Source organism: Chelonia mydas, chromosome 11 (genome assembly GCF_015237465.2).
Source record: "Chelonia mydas isolate rCheMyd1 chromosome 11, rCheMyd1.pri.v2, whole genome shotgun sequence".
Classification (NCBI taxonomy): Eukaryota; Metazoa; Chordata; order Testudines; family Cheloniidae; genus Chelonia; species Chelonia mydas.
Window position 1 is genome coordinate 1,158,163 of NC_051251.2, and position 18,817 is coordinate 1,176,979.

Consider the following 18,817-nt stretch of genomic DNA (forward strand, 5'->3'; position numbering starts at 1 on the left):
GTGAGTGAGGGGGGACCCAAGACTGCAAGGATCTTTGATAAGTGCTTCCTGGCCCAGCGGAAGGAGGGGGAGGACATCGATAGCTTCCTGACGGCCTTTGAGAACGCCTGCGAGCTGCACAGGGTTGACCCTGCAGACAGGCTCTAGTTCCTCACCCCCTTACTGGACCCCAAAGCCGTGGAGGTGTACAGCCGGATGACAGGGGCAGAGGCAGGGGACTATGAACTGTTCAAACAGGCCCTGCTCCGTGAGTTTGGGCTGACCCCCGAGATGTACCGGAGAAGGTTCCGGAGTCAGCGTAAAACGCCTGAGGTCACCTACCTACAACTGGTCAACAGGATGCAGGGATATGCCCGCATGTGGACAGCGGGGGCCCAAACTAGAGAGGACCTGCTTGACCTGTTCGTACTGGAGCACCTGTATGAACAGTGCCCTTCCGACCTGAGGCTGTGGCTGGTGGACAAAAAGCTCGCGAACCCCCAGCACGCAGGGCAGCTGGCCGACGAGTTTGTGAACAGTCGGTCGGGGGTAGCAGGGAGGAGTCCCAAAAGAACAGGCCCCCCCCGATGCAGAGAGAGAGTCACCATGGGGCCTCCCAGCGGGGAAATAGGGAGAACCCCCTCCAAAGGGGAACGCCTGGTGTCGGGCCCCTCCGACCCGCTCGAGGGGACCAACGTGACCTGAGCTGCTATCACTGTGGCCAGAGAGGCCACGTACGGGCCCAGTGCCCCGGGCTCAGGGACAAACTGAGCAGACCCAACCTACCCAGGGTTAACTGGGTAGGGACTCAGCTGGACGAGTGGCAGACAGCCCAGGCAAGGGGGGCTGCCAGCTTACCACCTGCTCCGGAGGGAAGAGTACCCCAGGCCAGCCCCGCCAGAGGGCTGGAGGCTCTGGACTCAGGGTGCTCGGTTTACAGGGTGGGCGCGGGGCTGTCCCTCTGGAGCGAGTGCCTTGTTCCCCTGGAGGTGGATGGGAGGAAGGTCAATGGATACTGGGATATGGGCGCGGAGGTGACGCTGGCCCGGCCCGAGGCGGTGGCCCCAGATCGGGTGGTGCCCAACACCTACCTGACCCTGACGGGGGTGGGCGGGACCCCATTTAAGGTGCCCGTGGCAAGGGTACACCTGAAATGGGGGGCCAAGGAGGGCCCCGAGGATGTGGGGGTACACCACCATTTGCCCACTGAAGTTTTGATGGGGGAGACCTAGAGGACTGGCCAAGCGACCCCCAGACCGCCCTGGTTGTGACCCGTAGCCAGAGCCGGCGAGGGGCACTGCGACCTGACCCTGGGGAGGGTACCACACCGGAGGCGCAGGACCCTACCCTGGTGGGGAGGGAGTGCCGAGGGGCACGGCTCAGAGAGGCTGAGGCCTCAGACCCGGCCACTGAGGGGGAACTCCCCATCCCTTCCCCAGCCGCTGAGTTCCAGGCCGAGTTGAGGAAAGGTCCCTCCTTGCGGAAGCTCAGGGACCTGGCCGACCTCAGTGTGGGACGGACCATGAGGAGAGGCTGCCAGGAGAGGTTCCTGTGGGAGAAGGGGTTCCTGTACCGAGAATGGGCTCCCCCAGGGGAAGGGGAGTCCTGTGGGATCAGGAGGCAGCTGGTGGTCCCCCAGAAGTATCGCCGCAAGCTCCTGTCCCTGGCCCATGACATCCCCCTCGCAGGGCACCAGGGAATCCGGCGCACCCGGCAGAGGTTGCTACAGAACTTTTACTGGCCCGGGGTCTTTACCACCGTCCGGCAGTATTGCCGATCCTGTGACCCCTGTCAGAGGGTGGGGAAGGCCCGGGACAAGGGGAAAGCAGCTTTGAGACCTTTGCCCATCATAGAGGAGCCTTTCCAGAAGGTGGCCATGGACATCGTGGGGCCTCTCAGCAAGACAACCCGGTCGGGGAAGAAATACATTCTGGTGGTGGTAGATTTCGCCACCCGCTACCCCGAGGCAGTGCCCTTAGCTTCCATTGAAGCCGACACCGTGGCAGATGCGCTCCTGACCATTTTCAGCCGAGTGGGGTTCCCCAGGGAAGTCTTGACAGACCAAGGCTCCAACTTCATGTCGGCCCTGCTCCAGTGCTTGTGGGAGAAACGTGGGGTCCGGCACGACTGGGCCTCAGCGTATCACCCCCAGTCCAATGGGCTGGTGGAGAGGTTTAACGGGACGCTAAAGATGATGCTGAAAACCTTTATGAACCAGCACCCGCAGGACTGGGACAAGTACTTACCTCACCTGCTGTTTGCGTACAGGGAGGTTCCCCAGGAGTCTACCGGATTTTCGCCTTTCGAACTGTTATATGGAAGGAGGGTGAGGGGCCCCCTGGACCTGATGAGAGACGAGTGGGAGGGGAAGGCCACTCCCGATGGAGAGTCAGTGGTGGAGTATGTCCTGACCTTCCGAGAGAGACTGGCTGAACTCATGGGCCTGGCCAGGGAGAATCTGGCCAGAGCCCAGAGGAAGCAGAAGGTCTGGTATGACCGCACGGAGTGGGCCCTTGCCTACGCCACCGGGGATCCGGTGATGGTTCTCATCCCCGTGAGAAAGAACAAACTACAGGCCGCCTGGGAGGGCCCTTTCAAGGTCGTCAAGCAGCTCAATGAGGTAAACTATGTGGTGGAGCTGTCTAACCGGGCGCACCATCGCCGGGTGTACCATGTGAATATGATGAAGCCATATTATGCCAGGGGGAATGTGGTGTTAGCTGTGTGTGGACATTGGGAGGAGCAGGGAGATGACCCTTTAGTAGATCTATTCCCTGGGACCAGAGCTGGTTCCCCCCTGGAAACAATTCCCCTCTCGGATCAGCTCACCCCTGCCCAGCAAGCTGAGGTCAGGGGGGTGCTGCATCCGTACCGACAGCTGTTTTCCAACCAGCCTGGACGCACTAATCTGACTGTCCACCGGGTGCAGACAGGGTCGCACCCGCCGATAAGATGCTCCCCCTTCCGAGTCACGGGGAAAACTGCTCAGGACCTGGAAAGAGAGGTCTGGGACATGCTGGCTTTGGGGGTGATCCAGCCATCGGCCAGCCCTTGGGCCTCGCCGGTGGTGCTGGTCCCCAAAAAGGACGGGTCGGTCCGGTTCTGTGTGGACTATCGGAAGCTCAATGCCATCACTGTGTCTGATGCCTACCCCATGCCCAGGCCGGACGAGCTCCTAGACAAGCTGGGAGGAGCTCGGTACCTTACCACCATGGACCTTACAAAGGGCTACTGGCAAGTGCCGCTGGATGCAGATGCCCGGCTGAAATCGGCCTTTATCACCCCTCTGGGGCTCTATGAGTTCCTGACCCTGCCTTTCGGCCTCAAGAGAGCGCCGGCCACATTCCAGCGCCTGGTGGACCAGCTCCTGAGGGGGATGGAGAGTTTTGCCGTGGCGTATATTGACGACATCTGTGTCTTTAGCCAGACCTGGGAGGACCACGTGTCCCAGGTTAGACAAGTGCTGGACCGACTCCAGGGGGCTGGGCTGACTGTCAAAGCGGAGAAGTGCAAGGTGGGGATGGCTGAAGTATCTTACCTGGGCCATCGGGTGGGGAGCGGCCGCCTAAAGCCGGAACCAGCCAAGGTGGAGGTGATCAGAGACTGGCCCGCTCCCCACACCAAAAAGCAGGTCCAAGCCTTTATTGGGATGGCAGGATACTACCGAAGATTTGTGCCCCACTTTAGCGCCATAGCCACCCCCATCACTGAGCTATGCAAGAAGGGGAAGCCAGACAAGGTGGTCTGGACCGAGCAGTGCCAGGAGGCTTTCCGCGCGCTGAAGGAGGCTCTGGTCAGTGGCCCAGTTCTGGCAAACCCAGACTTTGACAAGCCCTTTGTGGTGTTCACCGACGCCTCCGACACGGGCCTGGGGGCGGTGTTAATGCAGGAGGATGCAAAGGGGGAGAAACACCGCATCGTGTACCTGAGCAAGAAGTTGCTACCCCGGGAGCAACACTACGCGGCCATCGAGAAGGAGTGCCTGGCCATGGTGTGGGCCCTCAAGAAACTAGAGCCCTATCTCTTCAGGCGACACTTCACCGTCTACACCGACCACTCTCCCCTGACCTGGCTGCACCAGATGAAAGGAGCCAACGCCAAGCTCCTGAGGTGGAGTCTGCTCCTGCAGGATTACGACATGGACGTGGTCCACGTGAAGGGAAGTGCCAACCTGATAGCGGATGCGCTGTCCCGGAGAGGGGGCCCCGAACTTCCCCAGGTCACTGGTCACAGTGACCCCGCTCCGTTCAGTCTCGAAGGGGGGAGAGATGTGACACAGCAGGGAGGGGGGTGGATTGACCTGTGGATGTGCCCTGGGGGTGGGAGACCTGAGAGCCTGTCACCTGAGCCAGGAGGGGACGGGGGAGGTGACACCTCTGCCCGGGAATGTGGACGGAGGCTGCAGCAGGGAACCTGCTGGGTGGGTTTAGTTTCAGTTTGGGGCTGGGTGGAGGAACGCAGGGAACCCCAGGCCTGGGGTCTGAGCTCCCTGCTCCCCCAGAAGGACTTGACTGAGGGGTCCTGGTGGTACCCAAAAGCTCTGTTTTGGACTGTGTTCCTGTTGTCCAATAAACCTTCTGTTTTACTGGCTGGCTGAGAGTCTCAGTGAATCCCAGGAAGAGAGGTGCAGGGCCTGGACTCCCCCACACTCCGTGACAGCCTGGGAACGTGCCCGCCCTACGTAGCCAGCTCCCCGGCGCCGGCTGGCGAGGCTGGCTGCCTGCTGGCACTCAGGTTTCTGTCCTGCCGGCCGGCTCGGCCTGCAGCGAAGCCTTTGAGCCGCACTGCGATGTCCGCGCTGCGGGGGGCACTTGGACCTGCCAGGGCTTCCCGCCCACTCCGGTCCTCTGCTCTTCGCGCTGACTGGCCCAGCCAGGGCTCGGCGCGGGCGGCTCGACTGGACGTGTCAGAGACAGGGAATCGCGAGCCGTTACGTCCTGGGCTTTGGGGTCATCCTCGGGGGCCGCCCGGGAACACGAGCAGCAGAGGCCGAGGAGACGAATGTCTCCTCCCCACGTACCCAGGCCAACCCCAGGGCCCACGTCCTGGGCTGGAGCGGGAGCTGCTGCCCGGTGCACGGCCGCCAGAGAGCCCAGCAGGCTGTATGGCTCGGCCCAGGACGTGGGAATCCGGGCGCCAGCGAGCCGGACGTGGCTGGAGCCCATGGCCGGACGTGCAGGAGTGGGAAGGGACGGGGAAGCTCGTTGTTTCTCTGACCGGCCCCAGCCCTGAGCGCTCTGGCCCGTGGGGAGAGGCGAAGGTGCCCGGCCTGCAGCCCGAGTGCTATATTTACCCCCTGCAGGCCGGGGTCTCGGTCTCTCCCTGCATGTAACACAAGAGCCTGTTGCCCCGTGAGAATCTGAGGGGCTGGCACATTCCACGGCAAAAATAAATCCCAAGCAGCGCACCCGGGAGCGGGGCAGGGGCGGCGCTGACTGACTGGACAGCTGCAGGGAGCCCGGATCACAAGGCCGGCCCCAGGCTGTGGGCCACAGCACGCGAAGCACCCCGTGCAGCCGGCACTCCCCCCGCCGGCCCAGCGCTGCCCTGGCGGGGCCACCGGGGAGCTTCCCAGGCAGTGCAGCACCGTCCACCGAGCCGGGCCCGCCGCGGAGCTGCTGCGCGGAGATGGAGCATTGAGAGCCAGGCCGAGCCGAGTGCCCCCACCCGCCTCACGCCTGCCGCTCTCGAGCTCGCCCGCAGCCCCCAGCCGTAGCACCGAGCTCAGCTGGCCCATCGCATGGGCCCCCAACAAGCCCCCGGCTGTCTCTGCCCTCGGAGGAGCCCACACGGCAGCCAAGCGGCAGAGAGAGCCAGACGGGTCCAGGCCACGGCCGCATCCGGGGGCGGGGGAGACAGGGTGCCTGGGGATACCGCTCCTCTACAAAGGGGTGCGGGGCTGGCGGCACTGAGAGGTTGGGAGGGGAGGGCCAGGAGGGCGTCTCCTGGGGGTAATTCACTGCCTGAGCAGACAAGAGGGAAGGTTCTCTCATGGGTCGGTAACTGGTTAAAAGACAGGAAACAAAGGGGAGGAATAAATGGTCGGTTTTCAGAATGGAGAGAGGTGAATAGTGGTGTCCCCAGGGGTCTGTGCTGGGAGCGGTGCTGTACAACACAGTCATAACGGACCTGCAGAAGGTGGAAAACAGCGAGGGGGCAACATTTGCAGATGGTACAAAACTACTCAGGATAGTGAAGTCCCAGGCAGACTGCGAAGAGCTACAAAGGGATCTCTCGAAACTGGCTGACAGGGCAACACAATGGCAGATGAAATTCAGTGTTGATCAATGCACAGTGATGCTCATTGGAAAACATCATCCCAACTAGACATATACAATGATGGGTCTAAATTAGCTGTTACCACTCAAGGAAGATCTTGGAGTCACTGTGGAGAGTTCTGTGAACACATCTGCTCAATGGGCAGCAGCAGCCAAAAAAGCGAACAGAATGTTAGGAACCATTAGAAAAGGGAGAGATACGAAGACAGAAAATATCCTGTTGCCTCTCTATAAATCCCTGGTACGCCCACACCTTGAATACTGTGGGCAGATGTGGTCGCCCCATCTCAAAAAAGATATTTTGGAATTGGAAAAGGGCAAGAAAAATGATTAGGGGTATGGAACGGCTGCCGTATGAGGAGAGATTAATAAGACTGGGACTTTTCAGCTTGGAAAAGAGACGACTAAGGGGGGATAGGATTGAGGTCTATAAAATCATGACGGGTGTGGAGAGAGTGAATAAGGACGTGTCATTTACTCCTCCTAACACAAGAATTATGAAATTACAAGGCGGCTGGCCACGGGGCTGCAGTCTAGGGAAATCCCAGATTCCAGGCCGCCCTCGGCAGAGTGGCCGGGGGGGCTGCGTCTCCGCTGACCGGGCGCAGAGTGACTGGACCCAACCTGGCCGCCCCAGCTGCGAGAACAGCGACCCGCAGGGATGGGAGCTCCCCTCGCGGGAGAAGTACGCACCCGAGCAGGGCTCTGGGCCACAGCCAGCCAGGCCTGCTCTTGAATGGCACCCGGCCGGGGCGTGACAGGCAGAGTGACAGGGCCGGGAGCCTCGCTGGATCCCCGCCGGAAGCTGCCAGGGCGCCTGCGAGACAGGGCGGCTCTCTGGGAGCGTAGCCTGGAGCAAACCGGCAGCAAGAGCTGGGCAACGGTCCCTCTCATTTGTTATATCCGCGTGCGCAATGAATTTTGCTCCGTGCATCAATATGGAGGTGATGTGGGGTTTGGGGTGCAGGAGGGGGCTCACGGTTGGGACAGAGGGTTGGGATGCAGGGGTGCGGGCTCTGGGGTGGGGTTGGGGATGAGGAGTTGGGGGTGCAGGCTGCCCCAGCGCTGGGGCCAGAGGACTCCCCCCAGCCCTCTCTCCCCACCAGCAGCAGGAGCTCTGGGGCTGGGGAATGGCCCATGGGATGCCCCAGTCTGCTCCCCGCCCACCCCGACCTCTCTCCTCTCCAGGCCCCGGTGGCCGCGCGGCCCTTTGTAGCCTGCTGCACAGCCGCGCGGCCTAGAGGGAACTGAGGGCCCCGGGCAGCAGGCCCAGGCGAGCGCGGTGCAGCCCCCACGCCCCAGCCCGAACGCACCGAGCGCTGGGAACAGCTCCAGGCCGCAAGGCCGACGTGGCCCTAGTGCCGGCTGTTAAGGGGGCGCCGGGCCGGCCGGAGCAAGGCAGGACGAACCAGGAGTCAGTGGGGGGAGCGGGGGATTGGGCGAAGCAGGTGCTGGCGCTGCTCTGGCCCCTTGTCCTCAGGGCAGCCAGGGAGGAGCCGGGCAGGAGTTCAGCCCCACCAAAGGGCAGGGCCCAGGGGTGCGGAGAAATTGGCAGGGCTGGCTCGGGCAGGGGGGCAGCTGGCAGCGAGCTCTGGCCAAGCCCAGCCAAGCGGGGAGCAAGCGGCAGATCCTTGGGGCGCTGAGCACGCCCAGGGCCGCTGGCCCCTGAAACAATCCCCTGGGTCCGGGGTCCCGCCCTCAGCTCCGGACCCCGCCGCACCGGAGACGCTGACAAATTCAGATTCAGAGACGAGGAAGAGGAATCACAAATGGGGCTGGGGAGACAGGCGCTAACAAGCGGGGGCCCCGCAGAGCAGGCGTGCAAGGACCTGAGCGGGTGACCCCAAAGGGCGCAGCGAAGGGGAGGAGGCTGCGTGGCGGGGCCCTTGCCCTGGCACTGAGGTTGTCTGTGCCCAGAGAACAGCAGCCTCTGCCCCATGCAGCCCAGGGGGCAATGTGGGAGCCGGTCAAGGAGGGGGGCAGGACAGGGCCACGCAGAGCAGTCGGGTGTGCCCCATGGTGCCAGGGTGGGGTGCTCACCCCCGGGAGCTGGAGGGGTGTCAATCAGCTGGAATGGACCCGGCGCTCCCTGATAGCAGGGGCAGCAGGGTCCTGGACAGAGGGACCCACTTGGAGATGGGGAGCGACCTGCGAGCCCCGCGGAGCAGGCTGGGGAGTCAAGCCCTTCAGGGAGTGTCAGGAGCCCGTCCCCATCCTTCTGCCCCATCCCCTCGGCCTGGTCCCTCCCTTCCCGGAGGCTGCTGCCTCCGGCGTGTGCCCCCTCTGCCCCCTGCCCAGCACCGGAGGGGTCCCTGCCGGGGAAGCCCTGCTCCGTCCCCGCCAGGGGCTGCAGTGGGGTCTCCCAGGAGCCCACTCCCCCCTCACACACTGGAGGGCTCTGGCTCCAGGTCCCCTCCAGCCCAGGCCAGGGGACGGCCCGAGAGCAGCTCGCTCTACAGCCGGAGGGCTGGAGAAAGCCCCCGGCCCTGGTCAGTGACTGTGCATTCGGCACGGCCACCCGCTCCCCTGCCTGACGTGCCCCGCCCTGGCCGGGCAGCAGAGCCCCTTCCCCGGGGGGCCTGGGCCCAGGAACGGGGAAGCCCTGTCGGGTTGGGACGCCTGCTCAGAGCCCACACGACGCAGCCCGGGGCAGGGTCCTGCACCAGCCGGGTGGGGAATGGGCTGATCCGACCCCTAGCCCCAGCTGTCTCCGGTCCCCCGAGCCCGCGGGCGGCTCCCCCCACCCCTCCCGGCTCAGCATGGGGCCTGAGGCAGCGACCCGGCACAAGGCACTGAATGGTGGGTGATGGGGCAGGGCCTCTGTGCCGGGTGCTAGGCACCCGCTGTGCGGCCTGAGGGGGAGCCAGCAGGGAGCAGGGTCTGCCGTGGGGCAGGCCATGGGGGTTACCGACCCCCAGCTGCAGAGCCCGCAGGCCGACGCGCTGCAGGGACCTGGCGGGTATCGGAGCAGGCTACTGGTGACGGTGGTCACAGCGCCTGGGCCAGGGTCACCGCTCAGCGCCCTGCGCTGCCAACGGGCTGCCAGGGACGGACACCACAGGGCCACAGACTGCAGGGCCCCGGGGCAGTAACCGTGGGGGAGACGGGAGGACAGGGCCCTGGGCAGTAACCGGAGGGCGGGGCCCTGAACAGTAACTGGGGGGGGTCTGGCAGGGCCCCGGCACTCAGGCGATGTCTGGCCCTGCAGCTGGCCCACTCTAGAGCGGGGGTGGGTGCTGGCACAGGGCCTGACAGCTCCCTGGGGTGTGCGTTGCTGGGGCCAGGGCGGGCCCAGCAAGGAAAGGGCCAGGGCTGGGGGGGGGGGGGGCCGGTTCTGGAGCCTGGGGGGAGACGTGTATTCCACGTGCCCCCTGCCCCCCAAGGATTTACGCGGCAGCCCGGGAAGGGGGACGGGGAGAGGCAGACGCGGTAACTCGCCCTGTCCCTGGTCTAGGCACCCAGCGGCTGCCGCTCACTGACCTGCCAGCCTGGCCCACACATCCCACACCGAGAGCCACGAGCTCTGCCCTGGAGCTGGGCACGTCTACACCCACCCTTTCCTTCACCCTGGCCAGGCAGCCCCCCCCAAGTCAGCCCAGGGGAGAGCCGGGGGGTCCCATTCAGCCCAGACCGGGAGCGGGTCGAAGGCACCGGGGCCAGCGAGGGCAGAACTCCCAGCTGGGAGTGCCGGACGCTCACGGTGCCAACGGTGCCCACGGCGCAGGGCCGGCAGAATCAGGCACCCCACTTCCCCAGGCCAGACCCAGCCCAGTCAGACACCGGCTGAGCTGTGCCCCATCCCGGCCGGAGAGGGGCACGTCTCTGGGCCTTTGCCCCAGCAGGGCATTTCCCTCCATCTCCCCCAGCTGCCACTCCCGCGGTGAATCCCTGCGGACTGTCAGCCACCCGGCGGCTTCATTTCTGCCTCCGTCAGCTGCGGGGCCCGCAGAACAAAGCGTGGGGGCCAGAGGAGTCCCCCAGTCCAGCGCCAGCCCTCCCCTCCAGCTCTTCCAGTAAACAGCACCAGCATGGGCCTGGCTTCTGAGCCCTTCCTCCCCTCCCGCACCTCTCTCCCCACTGCCCACGGGCACCACGGCCCTCACTCACACTGGCTACGGCAGCTTCCCTTCTCCGCAGCCTCCCGCCCGGCACGGGCAGGCCACGGCTGCTGCCGCCTTCTCGCGCCCATTGGGCCGAGCAGCCCCACGTCCCGCCGGCCCCTGCGCCTCTCAGGAGCTCGGTGTCCAAGCCCTCCAGGGATCCCACCAGCCCCACCCTGCCTGCTGCCACTCGCTAGCCCCTGGCCCTCGCCAACCCCCCATGCGCCACGCAGCCCCGGGGCCCCCTGCCGAAGCAGCCACCTGCTGTAACGTGGCCAACCCGGGAGTCTCCGGAGTTAAAGATCAATCCTGAATTAAAGGTGACGTCATGTGGTGAAGCCTGCGGGACTGTCCAGCCGGGATTGGCACCCCTCGCTGCTGCGGTGGGGGTTTGGTCGGTGCCAGCAGGCGCCCGGCAGGCCCAGTTCTCAGGGAGAGCAGCCAGGCAGGACGACTTCAACGCCTGCGTCAGGGAGGGCGTCCCGGCTGCTCCGCTCCTCAGAGACGGGGCTCCACGGGGCCATCTCGCCGGGTCACCGGCTCACAATCCTGAGCGAAGGCAACTGACCAGGCCAGCGGGACCAGTGTCAGGGGACACCACATAGCGTCGCCCGGAGCCGCGCAGGCGAGGGGGGAGCCCGGCGCACACAGCACCACAGGGAGAGCCGTCGGCCTCCATGAAAGGTGCCCTCGCCCACGACAGACCGGGGGTCTCCTGCCCCCCGTGCACGGACAGAGCTCACAGCAACAAGCCCCCTCAGGGCCACGCACGGTCCCCCCGCACCCCAGCACTGCAGGTATAGTCCCCCCACGACACAGGGCCACGCACGGTCCCCCCGCACCCCCCGTACTGCAAGGCACGGTCCCCCCACGACACAGGGCCACGCACGGTCCCCCCGCACTGCAAGGCACGGTCCCCCCATGACACAGGGCCACGCACGGTCCCCCCGCACCCCCCGCACTGCAAGGCACGGTCCCCCCACGACACAGGGCCACGCACGGTCCCCCTGCACTGCAAGGCACGGTCCCCCCACGACACAGGGCCACGCACGGTCCCCCCGCACCCCAGCACTGCAGGTACGGTCCCCCCATGACACAGGGCCACGCACGGTCCCCCCGCTCCCCAGCACTGCAGGTACGGTCCCCCCATGACACAGGGCCACGCACGGTCCCCCCGCTCCCCAGCACTGCAGGTATAGTCCCCCCACGACACAGGGCCACGCACGGTCCCCCCGCACTGCAAGGCACGGTCCCCCCACGACACAGGGACACGCACGGTCCCCCCGCACCCCCCGCACTGCAAGGCACGGTCCCCCCACGACACAGGGCCACGCACGGTCCCCCCGCACCCCCAGCACTGCAAGGCACGGTCCCCCCACGACACAGGGCCACGCACGGTCCCCCCGCACTGCAAGGCACGGTCCCCCCACGACACAGGGCCACGCACGGTCCCCCCGCACCCCCTGCACTGCAAGGCACGGTCCCCCCACGACACAGGGCCACGCACGGTCCCCCCGCACTGCAAGGCACGGTCCCCCCACGACACAGGGCCACACACGGTCCCCCAGCACCACAAGGCAGGGTCCCCTGCAGTCCCACACACAGTCCCCCCAGTATAACACGCCCTCCCGTCAGACTCCCCAAGGCAATACAGTCATCCCCTCCCCCACTAGAGCCAGGCTAACTAGGGCCCTACCAAATTCATGGTCCATTTTGTTCAATTTCATGGTCATAGGATTTAAAAAATCATAAATTTCACGATTTCAGCGATTTAAATCTGAAATGTCACAGTGTGATTGTGGGGTCCTGACCCAAAAAGGAGTTGTGGGGGGGGCGTCACAAGGTCATTGTAGGGGGGGTTTGCAGGGCTGCTATCCTCACTTCTGCGCTGCGGCTAGCGGGTGTCTCCCTGCTCTGTGCGGCTGCCGGCTGTGCTAGGACCCTGCCCCGTTGCCCATCTCCTGAGGCCAGGCACTGGCTGCAGGGGCACCCCAGGCTGGTCCCCCTCGGGCCGGGGCTCCGAGCTCCTGCCCAGCAGGCCAGTGCAAGGCAGGGCCCAATGCAGCCTCACTAAGGCCCACAGGGAGCCACCACCCTAGGACCCGAATCCCCTGGGGTCCCCAGGCAGCGGGCACAGGGGTAGTCCCCACATGCAGTCAGGGACCCTGCGGGGAGGGGCTGGGAGCCTGGGACAGGGACATGGGGGCATGAGGCAGTGCTGGGGCTGGGGGGCCTGGACCCTCCCCAATCCTGCCCCTTCACGTTGCCATGGTGCCAGCAGTGGGGCCAGTGAGGCAGAAGCTGCCCCCACCTGTCTCCACAGCAGCCCCCACCGCTGGAGGAGTCACCGGCATGGGGAGGGGCGGCGTGAGAGCAGGGATCGGGGCACGAACCCTAACGCTGCCATGCCCCATTTGCTCACCAGGCTCCCAGCCGCTCAGCGGGCGGGGGGGACCCCGGTGCCAGGCCTACGCGTGCTCTGAGGTACACCAGGTTCCCGCCGCGGTGCCCGAGCCAGGCGGGAGGCGGGCCAGGGCCCTTCTCAGCCAGCCTCAACCCCTGCGAGCCCCAGACCGCCAGGGCTGGGGGCCTCAGGATCTCCCGGCATAGCGCCAAGCAGCCCCCGCTGCCTGCTTCCCTGACACCCGGGGGTGGCCCGTGCCATGGGCAGCCGGGAACATGGGGCACTGCGAGCAGCTGACCAGTGGGCACCGCCCACTCCGGTGACCCCCCCCCACTGTAACTGACCAATGGGCACCGCCCACTCCAGTGACCCCCCCTCCCCCACTGTAACTGACCAATAGGCACCGCCCACTCCGGTGACCCCCCCCCCCACTGTAACTGACCAATGGGCACCGCCCACTCCGGTGACCCCCTCCCCCACTGTAACTGACCAATGGGCACCGCCCACTCCAGTGACCCCCTCCCCCACTGTAACTGACCAATGGGCACCGCCCACTCCGGTGACCCCCCTCCCCCACTGTAACTGACCAATGGGCACCGCCCACTCCAGTGACCCCCCCTCCCCCACTGTAACTGACCAATGGGCACCGCCCACTCCGGTGACCCCCCTCCCCCAGTGTAAATGACCAATGGGCACCGCCCACTCCAGTGACCCCCCCTCCCCCACTGTAACTGACCAATGGGCACCGCCCACTCCAGTGACCCCCTCCCCCAGTGTAACTGACCAATGGGCACCGCCCACTCCGGTGACCCCCTCCCCCACTGTAACTGACCAATAGGCACCACCCACTCCAGTGACCCCCTCCCCCACTGTAACTGACCAATGGGCACTGCCCACTCCAGTGACCCCCCTCCCTCACTGTAACTGACCAATGGGCACCACCCACTCCGGTGACCCCCCTCCCCCACTGTAACTGACCAATGGGCACTGCCCACTCCAGTGACCCCCCCTCCCCCACTGTAACTGACCAATAGGCACCACCCACTCCAGTGACCCCCTCCCCCACTGTAACTGACCAATGGGCATGGCCCACTCCAGTGACCCCCCTCCCCCACTGTAACTGACCAATGGGCACCGCCCACTCCAGTGACCCCCCTCCCTCACTGTAACTGACCAATGGGCACCGCCCACTCCAGTGACCCCCCTCCCCCACTGTAACTGACCAATGGGCACTGCCCACTCCAGTGACCCTCCTCCCCCACTGTAACTGACCAATGGGCACTGCCCACTCCGGTGACACCCCTCCCCCACTGTAACTGACCAATGGGCACCGCCCACTCCAGTGACCCCCTCCCCCACTGTAACTGACCAATGGGCACCACCCACTCCGGTGACCCCCCTCCCCCACTGTAACTGACCAATGGGCACCGCCCACTCCAGTGACTCCCCTCCCCCACTGTAACTGACCAATGGGCACCACCCACTCCAGTGACCCCCCTCCCCCACTGTAACTGACCAATAGGCACCACGCACTCCAGTGACCCCCCTCCACCACTGTAACTGACCAATGGGCACCGCCCACTCCAGTGACCCCCCTCCCCCACTGTAACTGACCAATGGGCACTGCCCACTCCGGTGACACCCCTCCCCCACTGTAACTGACCAATGGGAACTGCCCACTCCGGTGACACCCCTCCCCCACTGTAACTGACCAATGGGCACCGCCCACTCCAGTGACCCTCCTCCCCCACTGTAACTGACCAATGGGCACTGCCTACTCCAGTGACCCTCCTCCCCCACTGTAACTGACCAATGGGCACCGCCCACTCCGGTGACCCCCCTCCCCCACTGTAACTGACCAATGGGCACCGCCCACTCCAGTGACCCCCCTCCCCCACTGTAACTGACCAATAGGCACCACCCACTCCAGTGACCCCCTCCCCCACTGTAACTGACCAATGGGCACCACGCACTCCAGTGACCCCCCTCCCCCACTGTAACTGACCAATGGGCATGGCCCATGCTGGTTCGGGCCAATGGGCTCTGTTGTCTGGCAGCTTGTCTCATCCCCCGTGCGGGTGTTGGCCCCCAGGCTCAGAGTCGGGGGGCACTGTGAGGTGCAGCGACCTGGCTGGGACTCACAGATCAGGGTTTGGTGCTCAGGCGTTGGCCAGAAGCAGGGCGGGGGGGCTCTTTTTCCAGAAGGGCCGCCCCCTCGGGCATTGGTGCTGTATCTGGGGCCGCTCCCTGTGGTGCTCAGCTGGCCCCACCCCGCTCGCCGGGCCAGCGGGAAGGTGCATCGGGGCTGCAGTGTCTGGCTGGCACCAGTGGCTTCCCCCAGGAACCGGTGCACCGCCCGCTCTCTCCTTCTGCCCCCGCGCTCGGCTCTCCAGCCCCCTGGACCGGCCCCCCAGGGCCTCTTCCCCCACCCCTGGGCTCTCCCAGTCTCTAACCACAGCCAGCCCACCTGGCTTCCCCCGCCAGCATCCCCCTAGGGCCACATTCACCAGTGTGACGACAGGCCCCGGCCCTGCACCCGGGCACCGGCTCCATCCCCACCACGCCAGGTGCTCAGAGCTCTCCCAGGGCATCGCCTGCCGCTCCTGGACCTGTGGCTGCGGTGAAAATTCACATGGCAAAGTGCAACTCCGGCAGTGCCGCGTGGATACCCAGTGTGGCCGTACGGCTGGTCAGCGGGTGTTGTGCCCCAGCCCAGAGGCAGCTGTGCACACACGCTCACCCGCGTCCCAGGGCCTTGGCCTCAGACCCTGCTCCCCTGGAGCAAGTGCCCGGGTGGCGCCTCGACTTACCTTCCATATCCAGGATGGCCAACACGGCGCTGGTCATGGCCTTGCCCTGCTCATTCTGGGCCACACAGGTGTAGATGCCGGCGTCCTCCAGCTTGCTGTCCCGGATCCACAGGGTGCCGTACTCCTCGCCCCACGGGGGGATTTGCGCCTCGTTTTTGTACCAGCGCAGGTGGGGCTGGGGGCTCCCAACCACAGCCACCCGCAGCCGAATGTCGCAGCCGGTGCCAATGGCCGCGTTCTTCAGCTTCCGCACAAAGACCGGGGCTGCTGGGCGAGCTGCCCCCGCTTCGGGCACCGCCGTGACCTTGGCGCGCTTCGGGGGGATGCCGGGACTTGGAGGGGCCACTCCGGGCCTCCCCAGCGTGCGCGCCACCCCCCCGGCCTCCTCCCCAGATTTGCTCAGCTTGCTCTGCGCCTGGGCCCGGTGCATGGCTCGTGGCCGCTGAATTCAACCGTCACTGGGTTGCCAGTTGCAGCCCTGCTCCCTGCCGAGCCTGTACCCAGGGCCCCGGACTCAAGGCAGCTGCAGATGGACCCCCGGGCAGCCCCCACGATCCGTTTCTCCCTCTTGCCGCACAGCCTGGTGCTGGGAGCTGCCCCCGGCTGCTGGGCATGTGCCAGGGGGCAAGAGGAGGAAAGGCCGCTGCGCCGTGCAGGTGGCGTTCGGTTCGGTGCCTGCCCAGCCGGACGAAGCCCCGAAGGTCGCAGCTCCGGGGGTGAGTGCAGGGTTATTTTTAGGCTGGGTCTCAGGTTGCTGCCTGCACAGTGGAGCCAGACGTGCGGAGGGGGCCCAGGCCGCACACCAAGCCGGGAGCTGCACTGTGCCGAGATCAAGCCCCAGCTCCGCTCCGTGACCCAGCACCTGCTCCTCTGCCTACCTGGGGCATGGCTCCCTGCAGCCCCCCTCCGCTCCCGTCGGCTCCCTCTGGCCTCGGACCTCGGCGTCCCCCCGTCCCGCTCCCTGGAGCCCCGGCAGAACTGAGCCGTCTCTGCCCCCCTCCTGAAGTAACAGCTGCCCTCTGATGTGTCACATTCCTTGGCCTGGCTCCCCCACTCAGAGCCGAGTGCGCGGCTCCACTTGCAAAGATCGCCAGGGGGCCCGGGGCCTTTCCATATTAGCCGCAAGGCCGAGAGGGGGCCACCGCGGCCCAGCCCCCTGGCCGGCTCCGAGAGGCAGCTGCAGCCGTGTGGTGGAGCCGCGGGAAGCATGCGAGGGGAACAGACACAGCATGCTCCCTGCAGAGCAAGAGCCCAGCTGGGGACACGGGCCAGTCCCGCCGCGGCTCAGGGCCGAGTGCCAGGCACCACACGCCCTCTGTGCAGACCCTCACTCCCCAACACCTACCGCACGGGTGGGGCTACGTGTGCACTTGGGGGCGGGGGCCCTGGCTGGGAAACTCAGCACTCGTGGCAGCTTTCCCCCCCAAATCGGTCAGTTCCCCTGGCCAGGGGGCGTGTGACCCCCCAGCCTTGCCAACTACAAGAGATCATGAATCCTGAGTCAGACCCCCAGGAACCCTGAGATTAGCCCCAAAGTCCAGAGTTTTTAAAAACACCATCAAATGATCTGTTTAGTCGGGCTTGGCTTTTTCATTCCCCTCTATGTCTCTGCCAGTGCGTGTGCGAGCCTTTCACGTTGGAAAATCAACCGTTAACACACTCACAAATGCAAGCCCAATCAGCGACAAACTGTACGAGGGCTGGGAATTAAAGCTGGAAATTAGCACCCACGCTCCGCAGCCCCTCTCGAGCCTCCACTCTTCCAATTAGTTTTCAATAGTCGTGTGAGCTGCGAACCTTTGTCCATGTAAGACTCTGGTGAAAGCCCCAGCACCTCGCTACCTGCTGCAAACACCCTCCCCCAAGCAGGGTTTATGGAAATAGGTCTTGTCAAACAAACCTTATTTCACTCTTCAGTGAGCTTACAAGTCTGGCTGATAAAAGGTAACTGCACAGATGTAATGGACTTTGACTTTTGTAAGGCATTCGGCTTGGTTGGGCGTGACATTTTGATTAAAAAGCTAGAACGCTATAAAATTAACATGGCCCAGAGTAAATGGATTAAGAGCTGGCTAACGCATAGGTCTCAAAATGTAATTATAACTGGAACATCATCACTCAACGTTTGCTTCTCGTGGGGTCCCACGGGATGGGTTCTTGGCCCTGCTCTATTTAACACTTTTATCAGTGTCCTGGAAGAAAACCCAAAGTCTTTGCTGCGAACTCCCCCAGTGGACACAGAAATCAGGGGCAGGTAAAGAATGCAGAGGCCGGTCCCTGAGACAGAGTGACCTGGATCGCTTGGGAAGGAGTCACACGTCGAGGTCTGCGTCTAGGAGCAGAGAATGCCGGCTGTGCACACAGGGCGGGGGACTCTCGCCTGGGAAGCGGGGACTGAAAAAGATTTTGAGGTCATGGTGGATAATCAGCTGAACATGAGCTCCCAGTGCGACTCAAAGGGCTAATGCGATCCTGGGCTGCGTAAACGGGAATCTCAAGTAGGAGCAGAGAGGTTCTTTTACCTCTGTCCTTGGCATTGGTGTGACGCTGCTGGAATCCTGTGTCCAGTTCTGGGGCCCACAATTCAGGAAGGATGTTGATAAACTGAAGAGGGTTCAAACAGAGAAGACAGATGAAAGGATTAGAAAACCTGCCTCTAGTGACAGACACCAGAACCCAATCGATTTAGTTTAACAGAGACGGTTAAGGGGTGATGTGACGATGTGAAGCAGCAGGGAGGGGGGAGTGTTGACCTGGGAATGTGCCCTGGGGACGGGAGACCTGAGAGCCTGTTACCTGAGCCAGGAGGGGGAGGGGGAGGTAACACCTCTGCCAGGAATGTGGACGGAGGCTGCAGCAGGGAGCCTGCTGGGGGGGTTTAGTTTCAGTTTGGGGCTGGGTGGAGGAACACAGGGAACCCCAGGGCTGGGGTCTAAGCTCCCTGCTCCCCCAGAAGGACTTGACTGAGGGGTCCTGGGTGTACCCACAAGCTCTGTTTTGGACTGTGTTCCTGTTGTCCAATAAACCTTCTGTTTTACTGGCTGGCTGAGAGTCTCAGTGAGTCCCAGGAAGAGGGGTGCAGGGCCTGGACTCCCCCACACTCCGTGACAACTGGTGGCAGCGGTGGGATGTACTGCTCCCCGTGAACGGCGCTTCCTGCAGTAAGTGACTGGGGAACAGTAAAACGAAGGGGGATTGACGGGGACCAGGTGTGCTGAAGATTCAGAGAGAGACGGTTTCAGGGGG

General features: G+C 64.4%; 1 protein-coding gene across 1 annotated transcript in view; it reads right to left on the reverse strand.

Moving 5' to 3' along the window:
• SPEG (striated muscle enriched protein kinase) overlaps window positions 1-16,001 on the reverse strand; it is a 117,711-nt gene extending 101,710 nt beyond the window's left edge. Inside the window, exon 1 of the mRNA XM_043524937.1 lies at window positions 15,572-16,001. Coding sequence (XP_043380872.1) covers window positions 15,572-16,001 — 430 coding nt within the window. The remainder of the gene's footprint in view (window positions 1-15,571) is intronic.
• Between the last annotated feature and the right edge of the window lie 2,816 nt (window positions 16,002-18,817).